This window comes from Letharia columbiana (assembly GCF_014066305.1).
Source record: "Letharia columbiana isolate WasteWater2 chromosome Unknown Sc0000018_s1, whole genome shotgun sequence".
NCBI classification, from domain to species: Eukaryota; Fungi; Ascomycota; class Lecanoromycetes; order Lecanorales; family Parmeliaceae; genus Letharia; species Letharia columbiana.
Window position 1 is genome coordinate 333,034 of NW_023501059.1, and position 27,274 is coordinate 360,307.

The window sequence follows — 27,274 nt, forward strand, 5'->3', positions numbered from 1 at the left end:
CTGCTTCCTGCGCGCCCGCAACTTCCCCGCCACCAATATTTATTCCAACCTCTCCGCCAAGACATAAAGTAACCACCGAATCACTTGCCCAACTGAACTGCTCCCATCTGCACTTTTGTTCATTCCTTCTGCAACCTTCCGATATTATACAGAAGACTCGCAGCGCTTCTTCCGCGTTGCACAATTGTCACCTCGAAGCTCAAGAGGTCCACCCCCGTCCGCTCTGATCGAACGGTCAAATCGCAAGCTTCCACGCCTTCGTGCGCCCCCACCGTCCAATCACTCTCGGCGCTTCGCTGGTGAAGAAAATAAACGCAAAAGATACTGAACATCATCCTAGTTGCATCTCAGCTCCCCAGACCTGGTAATCGCAGCTTTGCAGCTTCGGCGAAAAGTGCCCGAGGAGCCGTCGACAACAGCAAGAGCGGAGCGCCCTCCGACTATCTAGCGCGCAGAAGAGCGCTCAAGAACCTCTCGTACAAGCTTCACGACATCAGCTTCAGCAAGGAGAGCCTCCCGAAAACATTACATCTCTCACCACTATCTACAAAAATCGCTGCCAACCACTAGCCCTCGCCTCTCATACACAATGGCCAACGAAGTCCTCATCCGCGTGCTCGAGCGAAAACGGAAATACGTGTGGCCCGAAGCGCAGCTCAACTTCTGGCTCATCGTCATGATAGCGGCTGCTGCAACCATAGTCGGTATATTCACCTACTTCATGCACCTGCAATCCGTGTTCCATCTCGGAGTACCCTGGTATGCCTTTACCCTCACCTCTCCCGCCCCCCCCTCCCACAACCAACTTAGTGGCTAATAGAATATGTCCTCCGTTCAGGATATTCCCCTACAGCATAGCAACCGGCTCCATCTGCCTCCTCTTCCTCTTCATCATCCTCGTCCTAATCCAACAAAGACAACTCCTCCCCGGCATCGTCGTCCTCGGCTCCTTCATCCTCTTCGTCCTCTTCTTAACCGGACTCATCGAAACCTCCATCCAACTCTTCGGCCCCACCGGCTCCGTAAACAGCTACTGCAACCTTTACCGGCCGAGCTCAGGCCTGGCAAACTCGCAAGCGACGCTGGCGTATTTGGAGACGCAGGGGATATGTCAGGATTGGAAAGCAGCGTTTGCCTTTTATATCATCGGGACGGTATTTTTGCTGTGGATGATGGTGATGGCGTGGCAGGTTAATCAGGACAATTTTGACTGAAAAGGGCATGGGAGTTTTTATGAGCGATATGAGCAAGTGTCCATACATAGCGTGCGGAGTCCGGCTGGATCTTGGGGAGCCACATTTACGTGTATAGTCTATACGATGGAAACATTACGTTTGGCAGAGACGATTTGCATATCTCGCCAGCCTTTCACATCCGCCACTGCTCAAAAGGTTGGGTGAGGGGGGGGGGGGCAGAAGACTGGCTCCAGCCTCATCAATCCTGTGCTCAAAGCAGGGCTTCAAGCCGAGCGAATGCCACTTATCAAGGGCAGCACAACCCGGCAGAGTGCGCTTTTGACCGAAAGCTGGTTTGTGATCTCGAGATCTCATGTTTATACAGCGCCAGAACTGCCACTCTTTCGAGGCAGCTTACCTTTCGCAAGACATGGCAACATAAATGCGGTAGATCCTTCTGGAAACGACCAACCTCCGGCCGCCATACCCCGTTGACCGTGAGCCGGCTCTGACCCATGTCCCCGTCTCCATGCCGACTGCGAACGCCAGAACCTCCCGATTGCCGCGAACCAAGTTGCCATCAAAGCTCCTCCACTGTAGATTTCCCAGCCATAGGCACCTGTTCCATCGTCTCTCTACTCTCACCCTCCGCCTTCTCCGTTCCCTCTTGCATCGATTTTTGCTTGCCCTCTATTTCCGCCTTTTCCAATGTGTCCTCGAACATTTCCTTCTCAGTCCTCTCCCTTTTCCACCCATCAGCAATCAACCTCGCCACATTCATCCCCATCAGCGAACTCGTCTCCATTGTACTGATAAAACTCTCGATTCCGCTCGTATACCACACGTTCCCTTCCTCATCCAGCTGCACATCCTCAAACGTAACTCGAGGCGGTAAGTACGGATAGCTCTGCCAGACTTTCTCGTAGATCCAGCTGATATCCCTTTGGTCGTTTGTGTTTTGGGTTAGAATACTGTGAAGCCAGGAGGTGGAGATAGGGGCGGGGCTGAAGATTTTGTAAAGGTATTCGCGTTGGTGAGTGGCTGGGTTTGTGAGGGTGCGGAGGGTGGAGAAGCTGTAGAAAAGTGGAGGATTGGCGTTGGTTTTGGGGGTTGTGGTGAGGATTGTTGTTGGGACGCCACTCTCGAGGTTGAAGGCCTGTGGATCAAGTTTGCGGGGGGAGGTGAAAAGCGTGACGTGCAGATTCACGTAGGGGATTTCTGGAGGTGGGTTTACCGGAGCAGGGGTGAGACTAAGCTTTGCGAACTGAAGTGGAGCTGCGAAGACAACGGTATCGTAAACAGCGAGGTCGATACCAGTGGGATAGGAAGGCGAGAGCGCGTTGACGGCGTAGCTGCCGTCAGATTGACGGTAGACATTCGACACGCTGGTATTGAGCAGAAGCTCTGCCCCAGAAGCTTTGAGCATGCCATCAAAGATCTGCCAATTGCCTCCCTGAATCGACATAGCACCATCCGTAGCCATGCAGACCATACTCTCCAGCCCATGTATCTTGTCGATATTCTGGGCATAGTTCACCCTTGTGCTCGCCTGGATGATGTCCATCCCAAACGGGCCTTGAATGCCATTCGCCTGCAGGAATTGTTCTCCAGTTGCCGCCGTGGCCTCGGTCAAACCGACGTCGTATGCCGTTTGAGACAGGTCCTTGAATGGAAAATGTGGCTCGTCATACATCTTGAGGAAGGCCCCAACCGTTGTTTTCATCAGCTGCTGTGTCCGGATGGGAGCCAAGCCATATTTCCATAATATCTTCGCTGTAGTCCACCAGCCACTCTCGCTTCCCATGAAGACCCAGTCGGTTCCATCGTAGACACCCAACGAGTTCGGCAGATCCTCGATCTTCGGCTTAAATCCCTGAGTCGCCAGACCGAACTCTCTAGTTGCAGAGACGAGATTCTTATTCACTTGCACGAAGATGCTAGCGCCCAGTTCAACAGGCTCCGTAGGGTCACCGTACACATCGACGGTGGTCGATCTACCTCCTACATAGCCCGAGCGCTCATAGACAGTAATATTGACCCTGCTGCAAGGATGCTTGAAGCGATCAAGATAGTAGGCAGCTGATGCACCACCGGAACCAGCACCGATTATAGCCACGCTCTTGACCGGCTCAGTGGGGTCGCATTGGTATAATTCCGCATCTGGGAGCATTACAACAACCCATTCTGTGTCTAAGGGCGCGGAAGGGTAGAGCAAGAAGCAGATGGCGATAGCTAAGCAGATGAGACCGAGGACTCTTCGACGCGACCAGAAGGCAGACCGAGAGGGGGGCTGTGCTGGTTCCATGCTGGCTAATTATTGAGTATAGGCTTCGTTGTATTGATATTTCTCGAAAGCGAATATAATCTCAGCACCAGTCATCTGATGTGAAGTAGAGACTTGTTTTGACGGCATGATTGAGGGCTGAGGCCATCAGCCTGCTGTGTGAACAGGCGCTGGAGGAGGTGAGGCAAGAAGTCTACTGTACTTCCACGCTACCAGCAGGGCTTGGCATTCTGCCCTCCAGTAATTTGGGGGCAGCTATACGAAGGTCTGCACTGGAGATCGTGCACTTCGAGACGTTTGCGCCAATATTTCCGGCGACGTCTCGCCTAGAAGGTTGCCGAGCTGCTTTTGAGGATTGCCTCGACACGCCTATAACTACGTCGCCGACATCAAGGTCGCAACATTCCGCACTCATCTAGCCTGCTACTATATGCAGTGTAACAAGCCCATCAACGCTGACTCGACGTTGGATGAGGCTTTCAAGAACTGTGAATGTGGCGTCCACATTGGAACAGCAGACCCGAATGGAATTCCTGTCCGGATACCAATCACTTATATGGGCAGCTAGAGGTTCTAAAGCATACTTGCAGGAGATCCTCGACGTGTCCAGTCTCGGACACATGTCGTTGGGGAATAACTAGGGTAAGGCGCTTACGTGGAGATCGCGTGCGAGTTCTTGAAGGGCATCGTTCACTTCAACGTCGGGGTTTACCAGCGGGCGATGAAACTTCTCGAGTTGGTCCTCAAAGCGAGGGAGCAGATGTTCGTATCTGATCATGGTGATACCTTGAGTAGTAAATAGCTGGTTGCCCTGTGCGGGTAGTCTCAACCGGACGGGGCGGGGAAAGTGTGTTCAAACTTTGCAATCTGCCCTCAACATCAATAGCTCCTTGTACAGATATATACTTGCCTTGGTACAAACTTTGCGAGACACTGCAACACACAAAAAGCAACTTTCAATGGCGCAGAGAGGACCTTGGTTGCGAAGCCTCCAGGATCTCTCTCTGCATGAAGTAAGATGCCGAGAACCAGGACACTCACCTCGAAAAAACAGAGCCTGACCGGCAGAAGATTTCCCAGTTGACCGCCGCACCCTTCGGTACTGATGATTCCATCGAGATGCGTGATGCCAATGGGGCCAGCAAAGGGGAGACACAATACTGGGCTCGACTGGCAAAGGATTGGCGACAGGAATGGGAATATTGAATTCTTGGAGATTTTGGGCGCCACATGGCAGATGATAGAAGGGAGATGGGCGGTTATGACTATGGCGTATATCTGTGGCGTAGATGTACGGCGGGTGTCTGGAGTACAATCGGCGATAGGTGGTGATTGCCTTGGCTTCTGGGTCGGATTTCTAGCTTGTCGATTCTGCTCATAGCATGCTTAGGATTTGGGGGGAAGTGTGCATTCCGAGATATCGATATCAGTCTAAACACAGTGATAATCATGCGGTGGGGAGTTGCCCAGTGATTCCGAAAAGCACAACGTTTGATGCACTTGTGGTAGCAGCTCCATTGACTGACTATGAAAATGACTGCTGTCCTATGAGACTCATTACATTTGAGAGTTTCTCCCCAACTTTGCCATCTACATCCAGAGAATGAATCCACCAAGGTAGGCTCTTGATGGTCACGTTTCAGACCTTCTCAGCCGTGTGCTTGTCTTGGTACAGTTTTCTACCACGCTCGTCATTCCTCGCCGTATTGACAACCTATTCCTTCAAAACCTTCCAGCCAAATGGTGATATCTTTCTTCTAGGCGGTTGAGACAGACCTCCCAAAATTGCTTCAACGCACCACAAGGGAATATACGCTGACCTACTTGATATATAATTAGGTGTACCTGGCCCGAAACCTCTTCTCCCCGATCCGGCAGGGTTTCCATTCTCTCAAGGAGTTCACGAACTAGGCTCTCCGCTTGCTCGTCCTCTCCTACCTTCCTCAACAGGTAAAGATTTACAAGACCTAGGAAACAGTTTGTTGCATCCTCGACAGCAAGTTCGAAATGTTGATAGAATCCGTCCAGTGCCTGTCGCAAAAGACCTCTAATCTCATCGTCCTCATTACCCCATCCTTCCCGTACCGTATGTAAGGCTCCAAAATCCAGGCCCCCCCGCACAGTATCGTTTTCTCTTGCTCGACAATAAGCCACCAGAGCTGCAGATCTGCAAGTCTCTAAATCTTCACGACCCAAAATCTCAGATCGAATCTCGAGCGATTCAGTTGCGTGAGCGACTGCCGAAGTGTCGTTTCGATCCGACGACGCCAAGATTGCCGATTCGAAATGAAGGCTTGCTTGCGCCAGTCTGGTCTCTGTGGTTGGATGATGCAGCTGCACAGCTAGCAGTGTCTGGTGGTGAGTTCTCCAGGGAATCGTTGATCCACGCATGGACATCCGGGTGTAGGGCATGACGCGGGGGGAATATTGAAGTAAGGCATAATCTCTACGATAAGGCTTCATCGCTAGCATCTGCGTTTGGAAGCGTTGGATCGCCTGGGACGCGAACGCATCTTCTTTGCCGGTTTTATTCTCTTTGAGCCACTGGCGAGTGGCTAGTTGGACCAGACGATGCATGCTGTATGAATACCCCTTAAACCCGGCGTTAAACCCGTCATTATCACCGTTCTCCCCTCGTACTTGATCGTCGCCTGTGACAAAGGAGAAGGCAATCAGGAACTCTATCGAGTCCTCGAAGTCCAATGGATCAGTATTTTCGCTTTGCAAACACGATCTAGGAATACTTTGACGATCGAAATAGCTCATAATGGACAACAAATCAGCAGCGTTAGGATGTTCTGCTCTCAGGTATTCGAAGGACACAATAAAAGTCGTTGCCAGGGACTCCATTCGCCTCGTTTCTCTTCCATTGTCGCTAAATTCGTGTTTGAGAAGGCGCACTTTGTTAGAGTCACTTTTTCTGAACAGGACTAGATACTCTTTAATCGATATGCGACGTTTGGTCATATACGCAACAGCCTGGTTGATGGCAAGGGGTAAATAATCCAACTCCTCGAGGAGGTCACGACGATCTTCAGAGGTGCTGCGGCCGATCAAGTCTTTGCCCAACAGATGTTGAGCTTCCTCTAGGTTCATCGACGTGATCATTATTGGATCGTAATCTTGCGTAAGGTCCACACCAATGTCTCGGTTCCTGGATGTGTAGAGCACAGAACCATTCGCGCTCTGTGGGACGTAATCAATCAATTTTTTGCCATGGATCTCTATCTTGAAGAAAGTCTCGATGCTGTCCACGTTGTCTATGATCATAAGCCATTCGAGCTCGTAGTGATTCTCGAGCCAATCCGTGACAAGCTGCATCATATTCTTCTCCGTATCCTCACGTCCGGGTACACCACAACATGTGGCGATCTTGTTATAACTTTGCTCAAAATTGACACCAGCGCTCGTATAGACCCAGAAGATCGAGGCTTGGGGCGATTTTTCTCGAAAGCGAAATGAGTATTCGAGGGCAATTTGAGATTTCCTATCGCCAAGGTCAGCAAATCGTAGGCAAGACGTTTCAGGAGCGTCAAGAAACGTCACTCGATCTCCTCCAAATGGATGGAAAGGATCAGACGGAGGAAGAAAGCCTTATGCTTACCCGACACCCCCAAGCCCGCATAGAGCAACGCTACGCTGCCCAGAGCTGAATTTGCGATCAATGTCGTCAAGGAACTCGACCCTTCCCACAAAATTATGGTTACGAGTGAATGGGAGGATTGTTATTGGAACATCAGGTTCTCGCATGACAGTAGACTTTGCGGCAACTTCGAGACAGAGGCTTTCCAATTGCTTTACGATATCCTCGTGGTTGCGGTCATTCTTGATCCTGTTCGGGGTAAGCTTACATCCTATTCCGTAGATCCGCTGGAAAAGGTAGAGATCTTACGCCATTCGGAGCTGATGCTGCAAGCTCACCAAATCGAGAAGCCTATCTAAGCTCCTTTGAAGATCCTCGATTTCATCATCTGCATGAACGGAATTCAATGCCTTCCAAACCCTCTCCGCCTTCTTCGCCCCTTTCTGTAGATTCGAAGTGCCAGGCTTGCTGTTCTTTACCGTAAACCTCTTTAACCGCTCGTCCAAGTCCTTCGTTCGAGCTGTACATGCCTCGAGTGTTTTCTTGTCATTTTCCACCGCAGTAAGGCCCTCTTGATCAAGTGCTTTGAGAGTTTCCGCGGTAGATGACAATCGATTGGCAAGAGTTTCGAGCTTCCTGGGGACTTCCCCTGCCGCTGTGGTGCCTAAGGAGAGTTGGTCGATACGCTCGTAAAGCGTGATTGCAAAATCGATGAACTGGAAGACGTTGCCAGCAAAACTGACGGCAGCGAGGCCTTCCAAGCCGGACATTTTTGGATGGAGAGTGCTAATAGAAGTAGTAAATGGCAAGGACTGAAGGAGCGGGGTACGAGGCTGCGAATTTCGATATCCTGCATGATGCGGTCATAACGACAACGACTGAACAATATTCGCCTGGCTATCATGGAGACAGAGCAGCCAACGAAACGCTCCCGGCTGTCCTGTCTCCAAGAACATCTTGATACAAAGGCTGCTTTAGCATTCTATGGCTAACAGGCTTTGCTTGCGCCGATCGAGAGTAACCTGATACTCTGCTCTCACGCCATATCTGTCGCTACTCTTATATCATGAGCCGTCAGAACTCATGGACTGATGAACAAAAGTTCGGAATCCCTGGTCATAAGGCTAGCCTTATGAGGCCAAGACTGGTTCCCATGCCAACAGTGGGCCTTAGGGTAGTTTCATGGCGGTAAATAGAGACACTTGGCCGTCGGAAGCCATATGTATACTCGTTCGACACCAGCGAGACCAGCAGGTGGCTCTTTACTCGATATCGTCTCTTTCAGAGCCATAGCATTCTTCCGTAGCCACAGTCTGCTCACACTTCAATCTCCAGCCCGTTTGACGTGGATGGTCATTTAGAAAATTCTTTAGTTAGTCGATGTTGCTCACAGATCGAATCGACTGTATGACTGACTGTATGCTAAGCCATCTATATAGTGAACCCACTTGGAGCGACGCGGCATGGATATTATAGAATGCTGCCTTACACCTTGTGTCTGACAAAACAAGCTGGAGCGCCTTCGCCGTCCCTGTGTGCCTTAGTGCACGAAGAATAGACTGTTTGGATCCTCCCGAGCCTCTCACACCAACAACGCCAGTACAGCCCATGACATCAACGCCTATGCAAACCACGGTCTCCAACCAATCATACGATACGTCCTCTTCTGATTCGGCTGCGAATTCGAACTCCCCAATGGGATCCGTATCTGACCGGTCGATGCTGGCCACGTCGAATTCGCAACCGGTCTACTGATCTCCAACAGCTCGCCGAACCCGCTCAAGCTCATCGAGTCGAGCGGATCCCCCGTGATCTTGTCAGCCCAGAAAACGTAGATCTGCCCGGGAAGGCCCTGGACGATGTTGTTTGATGCTGCTAGAGGTCGGTAGAGCGAGACTTCGCCAGCTTGATTGGTGGCGAGGTTTGGGCTGGCGACGAGAGGTGAGCTGAGGTTGTAGGCTTCTTGGTTGTTGATTGATCCCGGGGTACCGGTGATGACTAGTTCGTGGATGGTGGGTGGAGCGTTTTGGCTAGTGCTGCTGTAATGGTAGACGTAGGTTGATCCGTTCTGCGATATGGCGGCGATGTCGGCATTGTTGTAATCGAGCAAATTTGGAAAGCTGATGCCTAGAATGCCGACGTCAATTCTGATCATGATGAATTTTCATAGTCGTGGTGCATACCATTCTTGTACGTCCCAGTGGGATCCAAGAGGGACATCCAGGCCTCTTGCAAGGTGTTGTTGCCGGAAGAAAAGAATAGCCTTAAGATTTGCGTGCTTTCATCGATAGTCGCCGCCAAGTGGGAATTTGGCCACGGATTGTGCAACTTTGCCCCATCTGCCCATGAATCGGTACTCTGAGTCCAGATCAATTCTTGCACATAGGCTGCTCCGGTTAAATTCTCCGCATGGTAATAGAGCCGAAGACCCGGTCCCGTGTTGAAGTTCTCCGAATAGACTGCTGCCATTCGATAGCCGTCCCAGTCATTCTTTGGGTCCTGAGTCACTGAAGGTAAGGAAAGGTTCGCCACGGCGGCGATGTTCATATTGTTCAAAGTGCCAGGCTCCCAGTAAGCCGTGCTGGAAAAGACTTTTCTTTTTTCTTGCAACAGTCCATTCAATCCTACATAAAAAATGCTTCCCTAGGACTTCGTTACGCCTCATGCATTGGCAAGGAGCTCAAGTTGGTCTTACCTGCTGATTCGAACCGTTGAGGTAAGTCACCGTTGCAAGCCCCGTGTTGTTGATCGCATCGGTGAAGATAGGCCTAGCCTTCTGTTAGTGGGACATTTCGTACATTGCTCTTCTTCAATCTTACAGAGCGCTTTGCCAAGACATCAAGCCATTAGAGACGGCTTCCTTGATGTTTCCAAGGGCTGATTGATAATATATCCGGAAAGCTTGTTGGCTTTCAGCACTGGAACCGCCCTGGTTATAAGATATCACATTTAGTGGTGACCCTGCCACGATATCTCCTTGCCTAGCGCATGACTATGTCAGTTACCCATTTTCTACCAGCTCTGAATGTGGACCTACTGCAAATGCAACGACGTGGTGTTATTTGCACTGTTGGTGGTATCATTTGTCGAAACATTGGATGCCGGCTGCCCAGACGAAGAAGATCTCCCACTGCGTGATTGCAGTCCGCCTACTACTCCGCTAATGACAGCTGCAGCAAGGACGATGGCCAGGATGAGGCCTAGAAGCTCCCAGAAATGCTTCTGTCGCAGACCGCATGTTCTCTTCTCTGGTGGTGGGAGGGAGCCCAGGCCCTCATCCATCTCCTTGGGGCCCATCGGAGACATCGGGCTTAGTGTCCCTTCTGGAGAAGTTGGAATACCCATAGGGATACCCACAGGGACTCCTGCGTGTGCCTGCTTCTCGTTGAGATAGAATCCATGGTGGTTGAAATCATCGTCGAGCAAGCCTTGGGATTTTGAATCGTCCAAATGCGGATCTCGATTATCTCTGGCTCTTGTGTCGAGTTGCAGACCTTCGTAGTCTACCTTGTCGATTGGCGACTAACTCGGATGTCAGTTTCCTTAAGCAGTGCATGCGCAGTAGATGAATCACCTTCTCGTTGTTGACTGACGAGCGAGTTGTCATCGTGACTAGTTGCGCCAATCATCCAGGACTCAGAGGCGACTTGGATTCGAGTACGCCAGCCACGTGAGAGTAGCATTGAGAGATGCGCCGGAGGGCTTGCTTTAAGGATCAAATTCTCCGAGACACAAAGGATACTACTACTAACGGTGCGATGCGTTGCGTCGTCACACGCTAGATCCAACAACATGAAGGGATACATGCGCACAAAGGAGGCAAAGCTCTGCGGAAATCGTCTTACCTTTCCTTGGCGTTTGGGCATCCGATGAAGATTTTAGCTGATCAGTCTTTGGTCAGGCCTGGGTAGGCTCTCTCGCCCAGGTTAAGGCGGGGCCAATTCTTGGAGGGGGGAGCCTGCCAGTAATGGATGGATGGATGCGGCCTGCCGTTCAAACGTTTCAGAATGACGCACGGTCTACCCCAATCACAGGGCGTAGAAAGTTTTGGGACACCCACATTCACGGAGTAGTCGGCGTTGAGATTGAGGAACGCCAGGCCACCCACCAAAAAGCTTGCCAATCGATCGTTTGACCACAATGTGAAGTCACACTACACGAACGCCCAGGCCTGCTTCGTAAAACGGACCGTAGGCCCATGATCGGAAAAGCAGCTGATTGGAGGAGTATCGTGCTACGGAGAATTCGTGATGCAAGTCCCCACGTTGTGATCTGATCATTTCCTTGGATTTGGCGCTGGTTCGGAGTTCGTGCTGGAAGCGGAGATCTAATGGTGGTGCGCCATGTTTCGCCATTTGAGCGCCTGTCGCTTATAGGTATGTTAGACCATGCTAGCTTCCCCCAGAATGCTCTCGACCACACAATTCACTTGCCGCGTTTTGAGTCAGAACCCATTAAGGATCAAGCAGCACAAGTAAAATTCAACCGAGGGCTTGCGATAGGTCATTGGTCAGGCACAGTCAAACGAGATTTTGAAACACACAATTGGTGGCCCTCAAGCAGATTTTGTGTTCGACGTTGCATTGGGGAAGCTTGGCAAAATTGGAGCAGAATTTGTAGTGTGGCTAGAATGCTTCCAGCATACCTCACAGCGGTGCTCACACCATCTTCGCATCTAAAAATTTCAAGTTCGTGACTTTGAGCGCCCGGCCATAGCAGATAGTGCGCGATCGATGCACGTCTAGGTCTATCAGAAATCCTCGAATGAATCCCCCAGAGATCTTTGAAACGTTGGGATCGACCCGAGTCGTACGTATATACTGCAACTCCGCGAATAGCCGTCAAGCTTGATGCTGGGAGGAGAGAAAATTATACTACGAAAAGTAGAAAGCTGTAACACATGTTTTCGTTTACCAACTTGCTACTGTCAAATTCAGGTTCGTGTCATGAAAGCCGCTGTCCCCATGTTTTCCTTTCGGAATCCGTGGACTTGGACATATGTCTTTTTTCTTCGTTCGAAAACACGGTACATGGCGGAATCAATTGTCACAAAAACAACAAAAAGAAATCCCAACTTCGCAGGATATATATTCAGCATGAGACATCCAGTGTTTGGCAAGTTGCTCGACGGGTAGTACGCTATTGTTGGTTGTCATTCGCATTCCCATTCATTCCCACCAAACCGTATTGGACAGCGGTGAAACTTCCCCAACACATCAGTCGTCTTACTCGCATCATTTGAAGGTCTACTCTTACGCTGCAGTAGCTGTGGATACATCCACCAGTCTTGCATTTGTTACCAATTTCAGGCTGACCGAGAAGCCAGCGGTGAATATTCCGATAATAATCATGCGTACTAATACAGAAGTAATAACATGCAGGACAATGATGGAAGCGACAGGTAGTAAAGAAGACAGGGCAGTTCCCACAAGTGCTGTTACGCGAGAAACGCCAGCCTGGGAACAGGAGACTGTGTTGGCTGACCAGTCTGCATAGTCGGGCTGCTATTCATCTTTAGCTGAAGACAATCTATAGGGAAAGGAGTCTAATACTCTTCAAAACCTACCCACGACTCGATGATACGCATGCACCATAGTGTCTGCTAACCACCGGGTGAACGGATCATCGGCGTGCCGTGCACGCAAAGCAATCAGATCTGCCGAGTCAGGCTTGGACCATATGTCGGTATCCCGGCCAATTGGGTTTTCCTGATCCTACGGAAGTGTTGTGGACACGCAAGCAATACCTGGAGCATGTTTGATGAGAGAGAAAGACCAGGCTGGTTACGATGAGCCCCGTATTCAATGCCACCATAGGTTACGGCAAGGAAAAGTCGTCCTTACCATTGCGTTCGATCATCAACCTCTTGGACGACAAATGCAGCGTGTGGTGATCAACTTCAACGAAGATAGTCCTCCGGATATCCTCCCGGGACACTTGCAATTGTAAACCTTCGACGGACCGAACTGACAGCTTTGCAGAGCTTATGCGCCCAGGCCACAGAGTCAAACATAGACTCGGAAGGGAATGAGGTGAACCAGCCCCGTGGATCGTCGAAAATGCTTACAAATTTGACATAGTCCAGCCAAGTTATGAACATCGAAGATGCAAATTCCGATTTTATAAATGCCGTCGCCCACATAGACACTGAATGTGATTTTGGGAATCGGGCTTCATTGGCGCTTGTTGAAGACTTGGGTCAAGCCGGAAAGATTTCCCATATTGATGACGCACCAAGCATCTGGCAATGCCGTCAAAGCCTTCTCTTCTTGGTGGCACTGTGTCCCCCCTGTGAAATTGGAGTCCCCGTGGCACCAAAGTGAACCAAAGATCTGTTCATGTTCTGCCCACCGATCATTGGAATGTCCTCATCGGCGCCAAAACCATCAAAGCTATGGAGCTCGTCAGTCTTAACCAGTCCGCCTTCTTGCTGCCCATGATAGCACACAAGAGGCAGATTGCTTATCAGTCCCCCTCCCGCCTTCCAGCTCAACTGCTTCTAAATGGACAAAACTAAGGATAGAGTGGGGTAGAGGAGGGGGTCACGATCGCTTTACTTGAGGAACAGCAGCGACAAGACAAGGGGCAGCGCTCGAAGCTCAAAGACAGGCCTTCCAGCAGGGACAACAGCAGAGCAATGGCCAATCAAGTCCAGCACAGAGCCAGCAGCCAAAGAAACCCTGACCGCTGCCAAAATTCTCGCCATCAACCCTCGTTATTACCACTTTCTCAGCCGCAAGTGCCGCGAACGTTACACCACCCGAGAGTGACTGCTGTAAGACCAATAGATGCTTTATCTCAAAGGATGATTGATGTTCAGAAGACGGATGATTTGATTCTTGCGCTAAAGAGGGAACGGGCGTTTGTTGGGACCGTATGATGCCCGGTATCAAGGAGGTTTATGATAACCTGGTTACAAAAACAGGCAGACAAAAGGGGGTTAGCAAGAATTCATTCACCCAAATGTTGGTATCTTCATACCTAGACAATTACACTATATTTTCAGACTGCAGAATTGCACAATCAAGTCTCCATGCTCCCCAGTTGCTCTTTGGCTCCCTTTCGGGACATCCTCGTGTTGAAGCTGATGTAGGCAAGGGGGAATCGATCTGGACTAAACGACCAAGGCTTGAGTAACGACGTAAACAAAAATTTCTCCAAGGCAAAAATACTCCGGCACCCAGGACAAGGGTAACAAGATTCACTACACAAGTAACACAAGTGCGCGTCTACCTCAAACCATACCCAAGTCAGTCTCTCCATCACGGAAACCCCGATAGTACACCCGTCCACGATGTCACAGAAGAGGAAAGAGATGGGCTCAAAGCCAGGTAAAGAGTAGAGTTCGAAAACAAGCTTTCGGGGTGTCGTTACCACTTGTGGGTATGCTGACGAGTTTTTCCACTGAGGCAGACTACGAGCAATAAAGCGCCAGGCTTCTTTTGAGCCCTTCGGAAGAAGACAGCCAGTAACGCGTCGGTGACGGACATCGTCATGGCTGTCGAAACGCGATTGAATTTGAAAGGAGAGGATGTTTTGAGGGCCGTGACAACCGGAGTGAGGTATTTATTAATTGTGAGGTCCGCCCAAGATTGCCGTTGTTGATGCTGAAAATTTTCATAAGCCAAGGTGAAAGTACCAAGAAGAATAGAACACCTGGAATGGTTTGCTAGTTAAACGCGTGCAATAGGGTGGGTGGGGGCGACGCCATCCTAGCGGGCACACCAGTCGAAGGATATTGTGTCAGGCGAAGTTGTGAAACACGTTGCATGGGGGGACCTTGGCAAACACTGAAACGGGACTTGAAATGTGGCTGGATTATTTTGGAGTATTTCAAAGCATACATGTGCTGGCTTCGACTCGTTTCTCGCACCATCTTCGCGTTTGATAATCCCAGCTGTGGGTGTGGAATACACAGCGTCAGGATATCTAGCATAGAGAGTGATCGATGCACGTTCATGGGTACCGGAGATCAGAAAGCAAACCCTGGCGATATCTCTAAAACGTCCGGCGCACTCAAGTCTCAGTCAGAGCTCTTGGAGTGTCCCTTTGATCGAGTACCGGAAAATCCAGCAGCGTCCACAAGCCAGGGTCGTGGTTATGTTTGCTTCGGAAGGTCATGCCTTTGACCAGGGTTCCTCCCGAGCTAGAATGCTTCAGAACGCCTGAAGAAGCCAACGCAGCATAGGGGCCGCATGGCCCGAGAGACGCCTCTCCGGCACTTAGCTGTTTCACCAGTCCGCAAATAAACGAAGATCAACGATCTCCCCTATCACTCTCATCTCTAGGCAGTCTCATACCCATTAGGCTCATCATGTTGCCACCAGGTCCAGACACACCTCCTTGGCTTTTGAAACTCTCCAGCAGGTTTTTGGCGAGATTGAAATCGATTTCCGCATCTCCATCCTCTGAAGCGTCTTCCGCGTCCGCTAGTGGTTTTGATTGTTCGCTGCTCGGGCCCCTTACAATTGCGTTGCGTTGCGACTCTGGTTTTTCAGTCCCCTGCTTGAGGTTTAGATTCAGGGCTCCAGCTTCTCGAAGTTCATTTTCGATATCCTGCATGGCTTGATGGACCCCCTTTTCGTCCTCTTCGCCGGACGAGATATCCTTGATCTTCTCGTCTTCTTCAAGGCCGACCCTAGGGGTAGCAACGGAGCCAACAGTAATCGGGGGCATGCCCATCATCTCCCTCATCATGCTGGCGAATGCGTCTTCATCGAAGCTGACGTCTTTGTCCTCGCCTTCGTCATCGCTGTCATCACTGATCGCGCTGTCTTCCTCCTCATCGTCGTTGTCCATGTCGTCCAAGATCTCGGCCCCGTCAGCGCCAGCAGCATCATCATTCAAAAAATCTTCAAATCTCGCAACGATCTTCTGAAGGTTCTCCTGGGCACCCTTGTCCCCAAAACCTTCATTGCTCTTTCGTGCGCCCGGCTTCCTAATCCCCCCAAGTTCCTTCTCGAAATCCTCGAAGTTGATATCAAGCCAAGCCTCGTCGTCTTCCCGCGTTTCCCACTTATTAATTTCCGCGTCAGTCGGCAATTCGTCTTGTCCAGTGCGAATGTCCTCGAGAAGCATTGCGATCTCCCGAACAACTTTCTTATCCTGATTTTGAGTGTCGCACATTAACATCTCAAATCCGCAGGTGACTTTCATACCCATCTCTGCGCTGCCTTGAGATATGGCTTCTCTTTTTGCGGAGGCATAGTCCGCCCATTGCGCAGGTGCTGCAAACTGCTGACTCTTGAGCTGAGCATAACCAACTTTCGTAAACTTCACAGACATGGTCACCGGATCTGTCGGTGGGAAATAGAGCTCATTGTGGTTGGAGGCCTGCAGTGGGCGTAGAGCTATGGGATCGCGCAAATAGAATGCTTCGACTGCGGCGCTTATATAGGCTACATCCTCGTGGAGAACGTAGGCAAGTTTCCTGGGAACTGTAAGCAGTGCGTGATGAAGACTGTCCAAGATCTGCTTGGGATATTTTTCAAGACGGTAGAATGCTTCAGCTTCGACCGCTGGGAGATTCAGTAGCTGAGTTGGTTGATTCTCTATAATCTTCAACGCCTCAATCAGGGTCAGCGGCCCTGGCTTCGCTTCGATGACTTGTTCACCCGGCCTCTCCAAGGGGACGAGTAACAGCTTTCCATTGTTCAGCCATACCCGGAAGTCTGCAATCTCTGGGTTCAGCCAGCGGGGCAGGACATTAGCTGCCTCAATGAGTAGGAACTGCCCATCGGTGTCTGCAGTCCTGATCCAAATTTTAGGAAATTGCTTGCTCAGCTCCCGTAGAATATAGAGAATGAGCCACTCGTCTTCGACAGAATCTCCATAGTTAGTGCGTCCTTGTAAGAAGCTTCCACCGTCCTCGCGTTCGAGCGACAGCCTAAAACCTTCACGCTGCCATATAAAGTCTTTCAGTAGTCGGTTGGTCAACTCGGTTCCAGCACTCTGTACTTGACGAAGTTTTTCTCGTCTCTCCAGATCTGTGAGTGTTGAATCGAGAAGATAGATGGTGTACTCTATACAATCTTCGGGTAGAGATTTTGGGAAACCATCAAAACCTTCTTCAAACCACTTGAAGCCATCTCTTGGGGCATCCATGTCTCATCAAAGATGCTGCGATGGTGGAATTCGTAAATGATGATCATGAAAACATATACGCGCCAAGAGACCACGACCGATAAGGCTGAAGGTGGAATAGCGGGGAAGGTTTGCCGACTCCGATTGTTTACAACCTTATTTTCTCCACCACATCACCTTCAAAGCAGCATCAATTTTGCGTATCTCAAAAACATGACTTACTCTGTATGACGTGCGACCTTGGAGACTCCACATCTCGTATGCATCGAGCTAATCCATCATGGCGTACATCGAGACACCGCGCACGGACGCCGGCAACGCGACATTCATGACCGATGGCCACGACTTCGAGAATTTCTCCATAGAACCCTCACTACTATCTCCTCTCAAGCGAAAAGATGATATTGTTTCCCAAGTGCAAAACGGGCGCGGCATCAGTCTGAAGACTCCACGAGCACGCGTACCGTTAGCAGATCGACGGAACCTTCCAGCACGAACAGAATTCACACCCCTCCTACAAAGCGTTGCAAAGAAGACATTGGAACGCAAAGGCAAGATAGGCGGGGCACCTGAGACGCCGGCATTCTTGAAGGCTAGTTATCAGGGCGGCGACAGTCCTGGATTACCTGGAGGAGATGTGTCAGGCGTGTACGGAAGTGACCTGGGAAGCTCAGTGCTTGGGGATGGAGAAGGGACGCCAATGCCCCAGGTCACCAGCAGTAGTGCGCAGTCGACGCCGCTCGCAGTCTTACCCAAGAGAGATGCTGCTGGGGTCTTGACAGACCAAGGGAACATGATGACCTTACGAGAGCAGGAAAACGTTAGTGCGATTACATGCTCCAGCTACTACAAAATGCTAACGTTCTCTCCAGATCATCAACAAAATCGAGAAGGAGAATTTTGGTCTCAAGTTGAAGATACACTTCCTCGAAGAATCGCTGCGAAAGTCAGGGCCTGGATTCAACGAGGCCGCGCTAAAGGAGAATACCGATCTCAAGGTTGACAAGGTCACCATACAGAAAGAGCTTAGACAATGTAGGAAGAATCTCAGCACGGTAGAGCGTGAAGTTGAGGCATCCAAACGTCATGTCGAGGACCTTCAAGAGAAGGCGAAGCGAAAGCATGCCGATGAAACCCTGCGTCGGCAGCTGGAGGACTTGAAGAGTCATTTGGCAGCCAAAGAATCTGACCTCGAAGACCTCAGGCAACGATTAGAATGTGCTGAAGGCGATGGCCAAGAGTTGGAAAAGCTAAAGGGAGACATTGAGGACCTCGAGGCCGACCTGCGAGAAAAGGATCGTATCATAGGAGAGCGAGACGACCAGATCGACAAGTTGAAGGAGCAGTCTAGGAAAGACTCAGACGAGTTCAATGAGGTGTGCGCTGAGCTGGAAGCAAGCAAAACGCGCATCGAAGATTTGGAACAAGAACAGGAAGACTCTGCTCAACAAGCGGCGAAGTTGAGGGAGGCACATAACGAGCTCCAAGATGCGCTGGAAGCCAAGCAGAAAGCCGAAGAGGATCTTGATGAGGTAAGAATGCCCTGGTGTTGCCTGGAAGCTCCAATGCTAAAAGTTAACGATAGCTACGCGATGAAATGTCCAACAAGTCAATCAATACCAAAGGACTTAGCCGACAACTCGAAGACAAGGCAAACAAGCTTCAGGATGACCTCACCTCGATTCGGGAGAAACACGGTCAATTACAGGAAAATTTTGACGACAAGTCAAGAGAGGCCAGCAAGCTACAAGAAAAGCTTCGAGACGCCAACCAAGACGCAGACGTCCGAGAACAACGCCTCAAGGACCAGAATGAGTTGCTTCGTCATGAACATGAATCCATTGTCCGAAAATGCGAATCTCTGACCACCAAAGTCGAACAGGCAATCAAGGAACTACAAAGCAGATCAGAAGAAAAAGATTTGCTACATTCACGCCATGATACTCTGGCGGCTGAATCCCAAACCTTGCAAAAAGATTTGACCAGAGCTCAAGCAAACGTCCAAGAACTCGAGGAGAGTCTGGAGGATGAGAGACATCATGCGCAGGATAACGATCGTCAGCTGCGGTCTGAAGCAAAACGGGGGATCGATAGGCTTTCGGAAGAGGTTGACAGCCTCCATCGTGAGCTAGAAGATAAGGAAAGCCAGTTTGCAACAGATCAAGATCATTGGGAAAGCCAGCGACGAGGTCTCCAATCACAGAAGGAAAGAGCTGAAGAGCAAGCGGCAGGTTTGCAACGAACAATCAGCAAACTACAGGAGACTGAGGGGACACTGTCCGGTCGTGAAATGAAGCTCAAGGAAGCCCTCGAAAGCGAGAAGCAGCGACACAAAAGCGAGGAGGCAGTTCTTGAGCGTCAAATCCAGGGATTGAACGCCGATGTTGACGAAAAACGGCAGGCCTTAGATGACCTTCGATCCGAACTCTCGCAGGCCAGAGAGGATCTCCGCGTTAGCCAAAGAGAGCAAACGATTTTCGAAGAGAAAGTGCAGGCTCTTGAAGATGAAGTCGAGGTGCTCCAAAATGGTCTTGACGACGAAGCGGACAAGGCCAGAGAAGAGATGCAGGCGGCCGAGCAACAGGCGGATGACTTGAGATCCTCCTTGACTGCTGCGAAGAAAGAGTTAGCCCAGGTCCAGGACAGCAACCTCGAGAGATCTGGAGAAGCGGTGAACGGACTCAACACCAGATTACACGCCGCTGATGAGCAGCTTCGGCAAGTTAAAGCCGAAAAGCAGTCATTACAAGACAAATTGGCGACCGTCAATCTTGATCTGCGTGCACTTCAATCCTCATCTGCTAAAATTGAGGCTGAACGCGATGAGGTCCGAAGCCAGCTCGAACAGATGAGAAGCCAAGTCGATGAGACGTTCAAGTTCGACCAGGAGAAACTTGACCTCCGAACCTCAAAATTAAAGCTTGAGAATGACATCGGTCGTCTTCGTGAGGAGAAGAAGGGTCTCATTGAGAAGAACGCCGCCGTCGAGCGCGAATTGGAGTCAGAGATTCAACGAGCAACGTCCGATGAGGGCCGCCTAAACGAGGATATCCTTGACTTACAACGGAAACTTAACGCAGCCTCTGGCGGTCGAGATCGAGAGCTTGCCGCTGCGAGGCAGAAGATTCAGCGTCTCGAGGTCCGCGTTGACGAGCTTGAGGGCCTCACCGGCAAGTTGGAAGACAACGGGGAGACTGTAGCCGAGCTCAGCATGACCCAGAAAGACCTGGCAAAGGCACGGAAGAAGGAAGCAGAATACATTCAGCGCGAGGCGGCCCAAAAGGAGGGTCTCCGAGATCTGAGGCAGAAAGTCACACGATTAGAACGGCAATCTCACGAACAGGAAATTGCTCGCTTGACGTTGGATTCGCCAAAGTCTTCTGTGGGAGATTCGGCTCGCAAGAATGAGCTATTCCAGGTTCAACATCAGCTCGCCGATGCCTCTCAACAGCTTAGAGAAGCCCGAGCAAAGTCAAAGGACGACCTAAAGACACTGCAGCGCAAACTTACCGAATCAGAATGCCAGGTCCAGTCAAACCTTGATGCCTACGAGCAGCAACGTGAACAGCTAGAAGCCGAGCTTTCCGCCATCCGCAATGAGCAAGACACCATCCTCGCCAAAAACACCACAGCAACTCAGACTATCTCACGCCTACGTACTCGCATCTCATCTTTGGAGAACGATGTCCGTGGTCATCGCCAAGCCACGACAGCAGATGTAACTTTAGCGGAAGAGCGGAAAGACTTACACGAGATGCTTAAGGACGCCAAGCTCACTGCCGAAGATCTACAAGTGCAGATCAACTCGAGGGAGAGCCAGCTTGAATCGGTCTCCATCCGTGAGAAGGATCTTCGAGCTCAGCTCAAGCGTGTCCGAGAAGAACGTACGTTACAGACGCATAGATCAACGGCTCTCTCTACAGAGTTAGAGAACGTGCAATCTCGCTATGAACGCGCTGTCGACAATCTTACCCGCCAGCAGCACAACTGGGACGAAGAGCGTAAGGCGATGGCGTCCCGTGTGCGTTTCGCCAATACCTCCATCAGCAGCCTGCATGCCAACGACAATCAGAATCTCGAGATGATACAAAAGAAGCACATGGGCGAGTTAAAGGGATTAGCTAAACAGATTCAATGGCTGCGCGCCAAATGCACAAGGGAGGAAGGCTTCAGGAGTGGTCTAGTATACGAAAAGAAGTTCTTGCTGATGCAAATCGAGATGTTTGAGGCTTGGTAAGCTTACTTCTCCCTTCTCCCATCATTTAGAACTATGCTAATACGTTGTCAAGTAACCAAATCGATCTCAATCTCCTCTCCGACATGGGCATCACGCCTAGCCCATCGTCCCCTCGTCTGCGCCTTGGAGACAGCCTCCGGGGCAAACTAGGCAAGACGGAGCAGACGAGGCTTTCATTACGAGCTGTAGGTTTCATGGTCATGGCCAGCTGTCGAATGACGCGAATGAGTAAGGAGTGGGCAGGGCAGAGGAGGGTGAGGGACGCATTGAGCAAGAAGTTGGAGGGTATGATGGAAGCAAAGAAGGGGAAAATAGTCAGTAGTGGGAGATGATTCGTTCTTCCTTTGCATTAAAGGGCGTTGGATACATTGATTCGTGCTTGTTTGAGGTAAACTATGCATAGCGGTTACGAAAATAATGCACAATTACCTTGGCAGTCACATCTACACAATATATCTTGTTTCTATGCTCTGCTTTGATCATGTATAGCAGATCCGCTCCTCGTGCTGGCATCGTTGTGGGCTTTGGTACATCTCGAACCCCATCATACGCTTGGCCATTGACCTCTCGCTCCTAGAACCGCAGAACAGCGGATCCTTGGATCTGGCCAATGACAAAGTCTAACAGAGCTCGAATTCCACTTCTCAGAGCATGTATGCCATGAGAATGGATGAGACCGGACTGCCCATTTCTCAGACTTCTAGCCACCTTGGCGACGTGCTGGCACACAGGCAATGCTCAATCAGAAATTTGCCATGTTTTATACTTGATAAAGCAGAACATCATCGTTAGAGCTGCAGGGACTTTTTGAAAATGAAACTATGATACCATCAATTTACTCAATCCGCAGCATTACAGTTCTTCACGCGGCAGCTCGGAAACGAAATTGGAGAATGGAGATCCGGTATCGAGGCATGTAGAATAACGTGACAGGTCTGTGCAGAATTCCTATAATGGAGGCTGGCATTCAGGAGACCTGTGGCAGCTGAGCAGAACTCTAAGACAAGCAGGGCGCGAAGGTAACAAGAAGACAGGGAAAGGAGTCGTAGAATAGGGTAGTCTTACATTCTCTCGCCTCTCCGCACTCAGAGTTGCTCTCAACAGTTTTAACATTGTCACACTTTTGACATCCAAATTCTGCATTCGACAGCCAGGCTTTACACATCGCAGGGTAAGTTTATCATGTGTTAACAGCTTTCAGACGAATGAAGTGGTGTTCCCAGACACTATTCAAGCATGAGTCTCTGGACTGAGAAAAGTGTAGATCACGTTTATCCACAGCTTGCCGTCACTCGATTTACTATGAATTGAAATATGGGGCGAAATGTGATGTTTAGGAACCCAAGGGAGATAGTGAAGAGCGAACAAAAGCGTATCATTAAAGCCCATGCTAACACAGACAGCGAGGTAAGACACGGAGAGGAACAGCTTCAGTTATTTGAGAAAGTTGTGGAGCACTAGAGGTGTGATGGGAGGATGAGGACCGTATTTCGAAGGCACGATTTCGATCCAACAGATATCTAAAGCGGTGATTCGTCAATTTTCTCCTTGATCGCATGCCACTTTCCTCTATTCCACCGGCCCGGCTGTTCATTGTGGGCGAATGCTTTCCTCAACAGTCCACACTTCGACAGGCTAGATACTGGTCTCTTTCATTAGACAGCTCCGCAAAGCCCGAAAAGAACACACCAATCTAACTCTCTCGGACCCCCTCTTCAACGCGAAAACTCCCGCTCCGCCCCCTCATGAGTCGCCAAGTATCCTAAGAATTTCTCCTTCTTGGCATACCCATCGATATCCCGCGAATCGCCCCAAAGGCCTTCGTTCCAATGCCTTAAGAGCTTGTTGGGGGAAGATGGCAGACGAATGCAGGTATTGGTCGTTGTTTGGTGGTCCAGCTCAGGCGGTAGTGGCTTAGGAAGAGGCACAAGCGTTGTGTAGTGTCTACCATTATGAGTGACTGGCAGTTGTATAGACGTCGTTTTGCTGAAGTGTGCAAGGACATAGTCGACTCGGGCTGATATCGAAGTTTGGGCGATGACATCCCTGACAGCTTCAAGACCGCCGAAGACGAAAATTTCGAGGTAGGAGCCACCGAAAAGATCGAAGTGGCCATAGAGCGGTATGCGTAAACATAGACATGATCACAAGGTCGCCCCTGGAGATGTTTTGCTAGACGGTTTTCTGAAACAATTGGTAGAGGCAGCATAGTCGGTATACAGTCTCTTTGTTGTACTGAGCCAGAAGCCATCTTTCGAGTTGTTCAGTCGGTGCCTAGAAGGAGGTGGCATAAGGGGGATCTGGATCGTAGGCCAGAGCAGAGCGGTATTTGTCCAAGAAATGAAAGAGCATGATGACGTATGGATAGATGTTCTTCGCGATTTTCGTGATAGAGCAAGCTTGGTCCGGAAAAACACCAGCGTTTTTGAAAGTACGTATGAGATCTAGGAGATGGTTCAGAAGCGCCAGACTTCGCGCGCTATCGCAGCGGCTAGCCAATTGCTAGAGATCGGCGACGTGCAATGTATTTTGCGGGAGGCGAGGATAGTAGACGTGGCGATAGTACAGCCTTGACGCCGTGCGATACTTGTCGTTCATGAGGGCAGAAAAGACGATAGGACGCTCGTTCGCTGTCACAAAGTTGTGGAAAGCCCGGCAAAGGCTTCGAAAGAGAGGTAGCTGCCCAGCTGCCATCTCGCCTAGGAGAGTTATCAGGATCTCGGTGGGGAGCTTCATGAAGTCAAAGCGTCTGCTCCGACTGGTGGGTAGATATCTTGCATCCCTGTTGTGCTCCACATGGAAAGGGAAAAGATTCCACTGACTTGGGCAATGTGGCGGTATAGAAACTCTGTGGTTGGCCCAGGCCATCCCGCACTATCTCAGTTGACATCTTATTTGCGGTTACTATTCAATCCCGGTATCTATGATGAGAGTAGCTGGTAGTCCGAGATGTCTTGTCATCTGTGCGTAAAGCTGTACTGTGGTTCGTATGAACACACCCCAGAAAACCGGACTAGGCAAAGACTTGTAATTACGCCAAGTCTTTTTTATCACTCTAGGGACTGCTACCTAGAAAGAAGAACTCTCCTGGGCAAATAGCTCTCTTCAAATACAAGAGTCAAAACTCGTCGTTACCGTGTATTGCTTCACAGGGGTTCAAGTGCCTAGATACTGACTAGTTTTACACCAAGGACAGACTTTTCCAACAATGTTAGCATCTGGATACACAGTGTTTTGCGAGGCTACCCACCTACAGAGCTAGCTTTCCATCACCTTTCCACCAAGCCAGCCAGGCTCCTTTAGATCATTTACACCAATTAAGAAGACATTCAAACGCCGCTCGTCCCCAAGGAGTCTTGACACAAATACCAGAGCTTTAAGGCTTTCGCCTGGATGTCGCGTTATTGAACCCGGAATGGGGTGCGTTCTGTCCGCACAGCAAGTTCTGCAACTTACCAACGTATAGCTGTTCCCCATTATGAGACAACAGAGTGTCTGAGAGATTTGTCCTGGTTGGTTACGGAGGAAAGGTCGAACGGGGAGTGGAACTTGGAGAAAGGTGAAGCGAGATGAAAGATGCCAGGCATATAGAGTGGCATAGATATAGAGACAATGTATCCTGGGAAACAGTACCATGAACCCATCGCAACTTTGAGAAGGGCGCCGTCGATTCTTTCTCATTTCCTGCAAGCTGCCTTCTCTCTTCCTGCCACCCCAAATATCTCCTCTCACGCACGGTCTCTTTCCAAATCAAAGAGTTCTTCGATGGACCAAAGTCTGAATTCCTCGACTCGACGAATTTGAATAGCGCTTAATGACCCAAGCAGTCCAGCTCTTGAGCCCCTTTCTTCAAAGCACGAGCTTCGGCTCCTCCCCATTGTACGACTTCAAGTGCTCCAAGAAGTCCCGGCTCATGTCCAGCTCTTCAGCGGGCTCGACCCTTGGAAACCCAAAAACCTCAATGCTGCGTATCTGTAATATAGGGCTGTAAACGGACAACAGGTTGCAAATTCTGTGACTCGTGGCCGTATTCAACCTGTGACCCAAAACCGACGAAGGAATGGCCACAGCGAGTGGTTCTCCATTAACTCTGGGGATAGGGGCCGTCGTCGTTTTGGAGAAATGGGAGGCAATATACTTGAGCCGATCGTACCACCGCGGATGCGTCACGATGTCTTTGACCATCTCAAGGCCTCCGAAAGTGAAATTGTCGATAGTTCCTGGTGGAGTTCTCGCGACTGGTAGCGGGTACCATATGGTGAGCTCTCTACCAATGAACTTCTGATCGATGATCTGGTTCAGGTGTTTGTACATGAGACAGATCGGTTGGACTGTTTTCTCGTTGTAAATTGCTTTCAGAATCTCTCCCGCCATTTTAGCGCTGTAGGATCGAACTGATGGTGCGTATGAAGGACTGCTTGTGTAGTTGGCGGGGGCTTTGCGATAAATCTCGAAGATATGCCCTAACGAGAGAAGGTATGGCCCGGTTTCCGTTCCTATTCTGGTTGTTGTGGCGAGACCATGTCCTACACGATGTTCTTCGATTGACGTTGCCAGTATATCGGCGATGTAGCAGCGGCATGCGATGTGTTTGAGGCATCCAAAGCGCAGAGGTCCAGGAGTAAAGACAACGTCGTAGAACTTAGATGCAGTGTGATAGAAATGATTGTTGAGAATGCTGCCGATGACGGCAGATTCGTTTGCGATGAAGAGCGCATCAAATGCCATGCAGCAGCATCGGAAGTTGGTGAGCTCTGCCGCTGTCGTTGTGCATAGAACTCTCACTAGGATCTCTACAGAGAAACTGCAGAAGCGTGGCCTGGCATCGAGCATTAGTACCGATTTCTGCCCTCTTAGGACTGCTATGTACGGAATGAGTCCACTGACCTGAGTGTTGTGGCTGTCCGCAAGCTCACATGCTGGCTTAGAACTTCTGGCTGTAACGGACTGTTGGACATATTTGCTATAGAAAGGTGATATTGGGGGGATAGCAAGAGAAGATGTAATCGCTGTGGTAGTGACCGGTGGCAACGGGAAACCAATATACAAGCTAAGCGGGAACCCGGCAAATGCCGCAAGCATTCCAAGACTCCACCCTCATGTCAAGAAACACTCCAATGGCTAATGAAACTCTTCCAAAGCTATTTTCAGACGCCTTCATCGCAGTCTATCGCTCGAATACGGTTTAGCTCCAAGATATAACATGCCTCCGAGCCAGGAACGCCGCAAGTTTTCTGTCTCGAGCCTGATACTACGCCAGGCTAACATATCTATAGATTTAACTATCAGTTAAGCCAGCCAATACTCGCAGAGGTAGCTTACCCTAAGAACACATCGTGAGGAGAACGCTCGTCCCTCTCGGGGTCTCGACACAAACACCGGAGCTCCGAAGATCTTGCTTGCACACCGTGCCTTCAATGCGTTCTCAAGCCGGACCCCGTGAGAAATCTTCCAATCAAAGGGCATGCTTCTCAGTCCTCCAAAGATGATCCTACCTTCCCTTCAAATCCAACTGGGAAGCCATACAACCCCAGCTTTTGGAAAAAAAGGAAAAGCCTGCCATTTACAAGACCAAAGCCCAGGGATTACCACTTGTTCCTCCTCCTCCTACGGCTGAATGACGATCCGCCATGGTCAAGCGGGCTACCCTTCCCAGACCAGATTCAAATCAAAGCCTGGAGGCTCAGACACAACCAGAAAAGGAGACCGGAGGGCGAATGGAAAAGGAGGGTAGAAGGAAGGAGGTAGAAAACTCTGGATCAAACAAGAAGATCCTCCTAGGCTTGCGATAACAAAGCGATGATATTACACTGAAAGCTACTGGTTGAAGACAACCAAGCTTGGAGACAACCAGGAGCTGACAGTCCAGAGCAACCATGCAGTCTCTATATTCTACACCCCAGAACCAACGG

At 50.1% G+C, this 27,274-nt stretch overlaps 8 protein-coding genes across 8 annotated transcripts; 2 read left to right on the plus strand and 6 right to left on the minus strand.

The window, feature by feature from the left end:
- Nucleotides 1-589: 589 nt before the first annotated feature.
- On the plus strand, nucleotides 590-1,214 carry HO173_006225 (uncharacterized protein; the record flags this gene model as incomplete). Its single annotated transcript, XM_037308136.1, has 2 exons — nucleotides 590-759; nucleotides 839-1,214. 2 exons carry the CDS (start codon nucleotides 590-592, stop codon nucleotides 1,212-1,214), a joined length of 546 nt encoding a protein of 181 aa, XP_037164910.1.
- Nucleotides 1,215-1,755: 541 nt separating this feature from the next.
- On the minus strand, nucleotides 1,756-3,480 carry HO173_006226 (uncharacterized protein; the record flags this gene model as incomplete). Its single annotated transcript, XM_037308137.1, has 1 exon — nucleotides 1,756-3,480. One exon carries the CDS (start codon nucleotides 3,478-3,480, stop codon nucleotides 1,756-1,758), a length of 1,725 nt encoding a protein of 574 aa, XP_037164911.1.
- A 616-nt stretch (nucleotides 3,481-4,096) lies between these two features.
- HO173_006227 (uncharacterized protein) lies at nucleotides 4,097-7,812 on the minus strand (the record flags this gene model as incomplete). Its single annotated transcript, XM_037308138.1, has 4 exons — nucleotides 4,097-4,270; nucleotides 5,305-6,946; nucleotides 7,064-7,291; nucleotides 7,352-7,812. The coding sequence occupies 4 exons, from the start codon at nucleotides 7,810-7,812 to the stop codon at nucleotides 4,097-4,099; spliced, it is 2,505 nt and encodes an 834-aa protein (XP_037164912.1).
- Nucleotides 7,813-8,663: 851 nt separating this feature from the next.
- Nucleotides 8,664-11,397, minus strand: HO173_006228 (uncharacterized protein; the record flags this gene model as incomplete). The annotated part of the gene is made up of 6 exons (XM_037308139.1): nucleotides 8,664-9,169; nucleotides 9,226-9,685; nucleotides 9,738-9,810; nucleotides 9,862-10,023; nucleotides 10,080-10,564; nucleotides 11,206-11,397. The coding sequence occupies 6 exons, from the start codon at nucleotides 11,395-11,397 to the stop codon at nucleotides 8,664-8,666; spliced, it is 1,878 nt and encodes a 625-aa protein (XP_037164913.1).
- Nucleotides 11,398-15,298: 3,901 nt separating this feature from the next.
- HO173_006229 (uncharacterized protein) lies at nucleotides 15,299-17,146 on the minus strand (the record flags this gene model as incomplete). The annotated part of the gene is made up of 1 exon (XM_037308140.1): nucleotides 15,299-17,146. The coding sequence occupies one exon, from the start codon at nucleotides 17,144-17,146 to the stop codon at nucleotides 15,299-15,301; it is 1,848 nt and encodes a 615-aa protein (XP_037164914.1).
- A 259-nt stretch (nucleotides 17,147-17,405) lies between these two features.
- On the plus strand, nucleotides 17,406-21,694 carry HO173_006230 (uncharacterized protein; the record flags this gene model as incomplete). Its single annotated transcript, XM_037308141.1, has 4 exons — nucleotides 17,406-17,945; nucleotides 17,998-18,657; nucleotides 18,711-21,358; nucleotides 21,415-21,694. The coding sequence occupies 4 exons, from the start codon at nucleotides 17,406-17,408 to the stop codon at nucleotides 21,692-21,694; spliced, it is 4,128 nt and encodes a 1,375-aa protein (XP_037164915.1).
- Nucleotides 21,695-23,196: 1,502 nt separating this feature from the next.
- On the minus strand, nucleotides 23,197-23,613 carry HO173_006231 (uncharacterized protein; the record flags this gene model as incomplete). Its single annotated transcript, XM_037308142.1, has 1 exon — nucleotides 23,197-23,613. The coding sequence occupies one exon, from the start codon at nucleotides 23,611-23,613 to the stop codon at nucleotides 23,197-23,199; it is 417 nt and encodes a 138-aa protein (XP_037164916.1).
- A 1,598-nt stretch (nucleotides 23,614-25,211) lies between these two features.
- On the minus strand, nucleotides 25,212-26,320 carry HO173_006232 (uncharacterized protein; the record flags this gene model as incomplete). Its single annotated transcript, XM_037308143.1, has 2 exons — nucleotides 25,212-26,181; nucleotides 26,250-26,320. 2 exons carry the CDS (start codon nucleotides 26,318-26,320, stop codon nucleotides 25,212-25,214), a joined length of 1,041 nt encoding a protein of 346 aa, XP_037164917.1.
- Nucleotides 26,321-27,274: the final 954 nt, after the last annotated feature.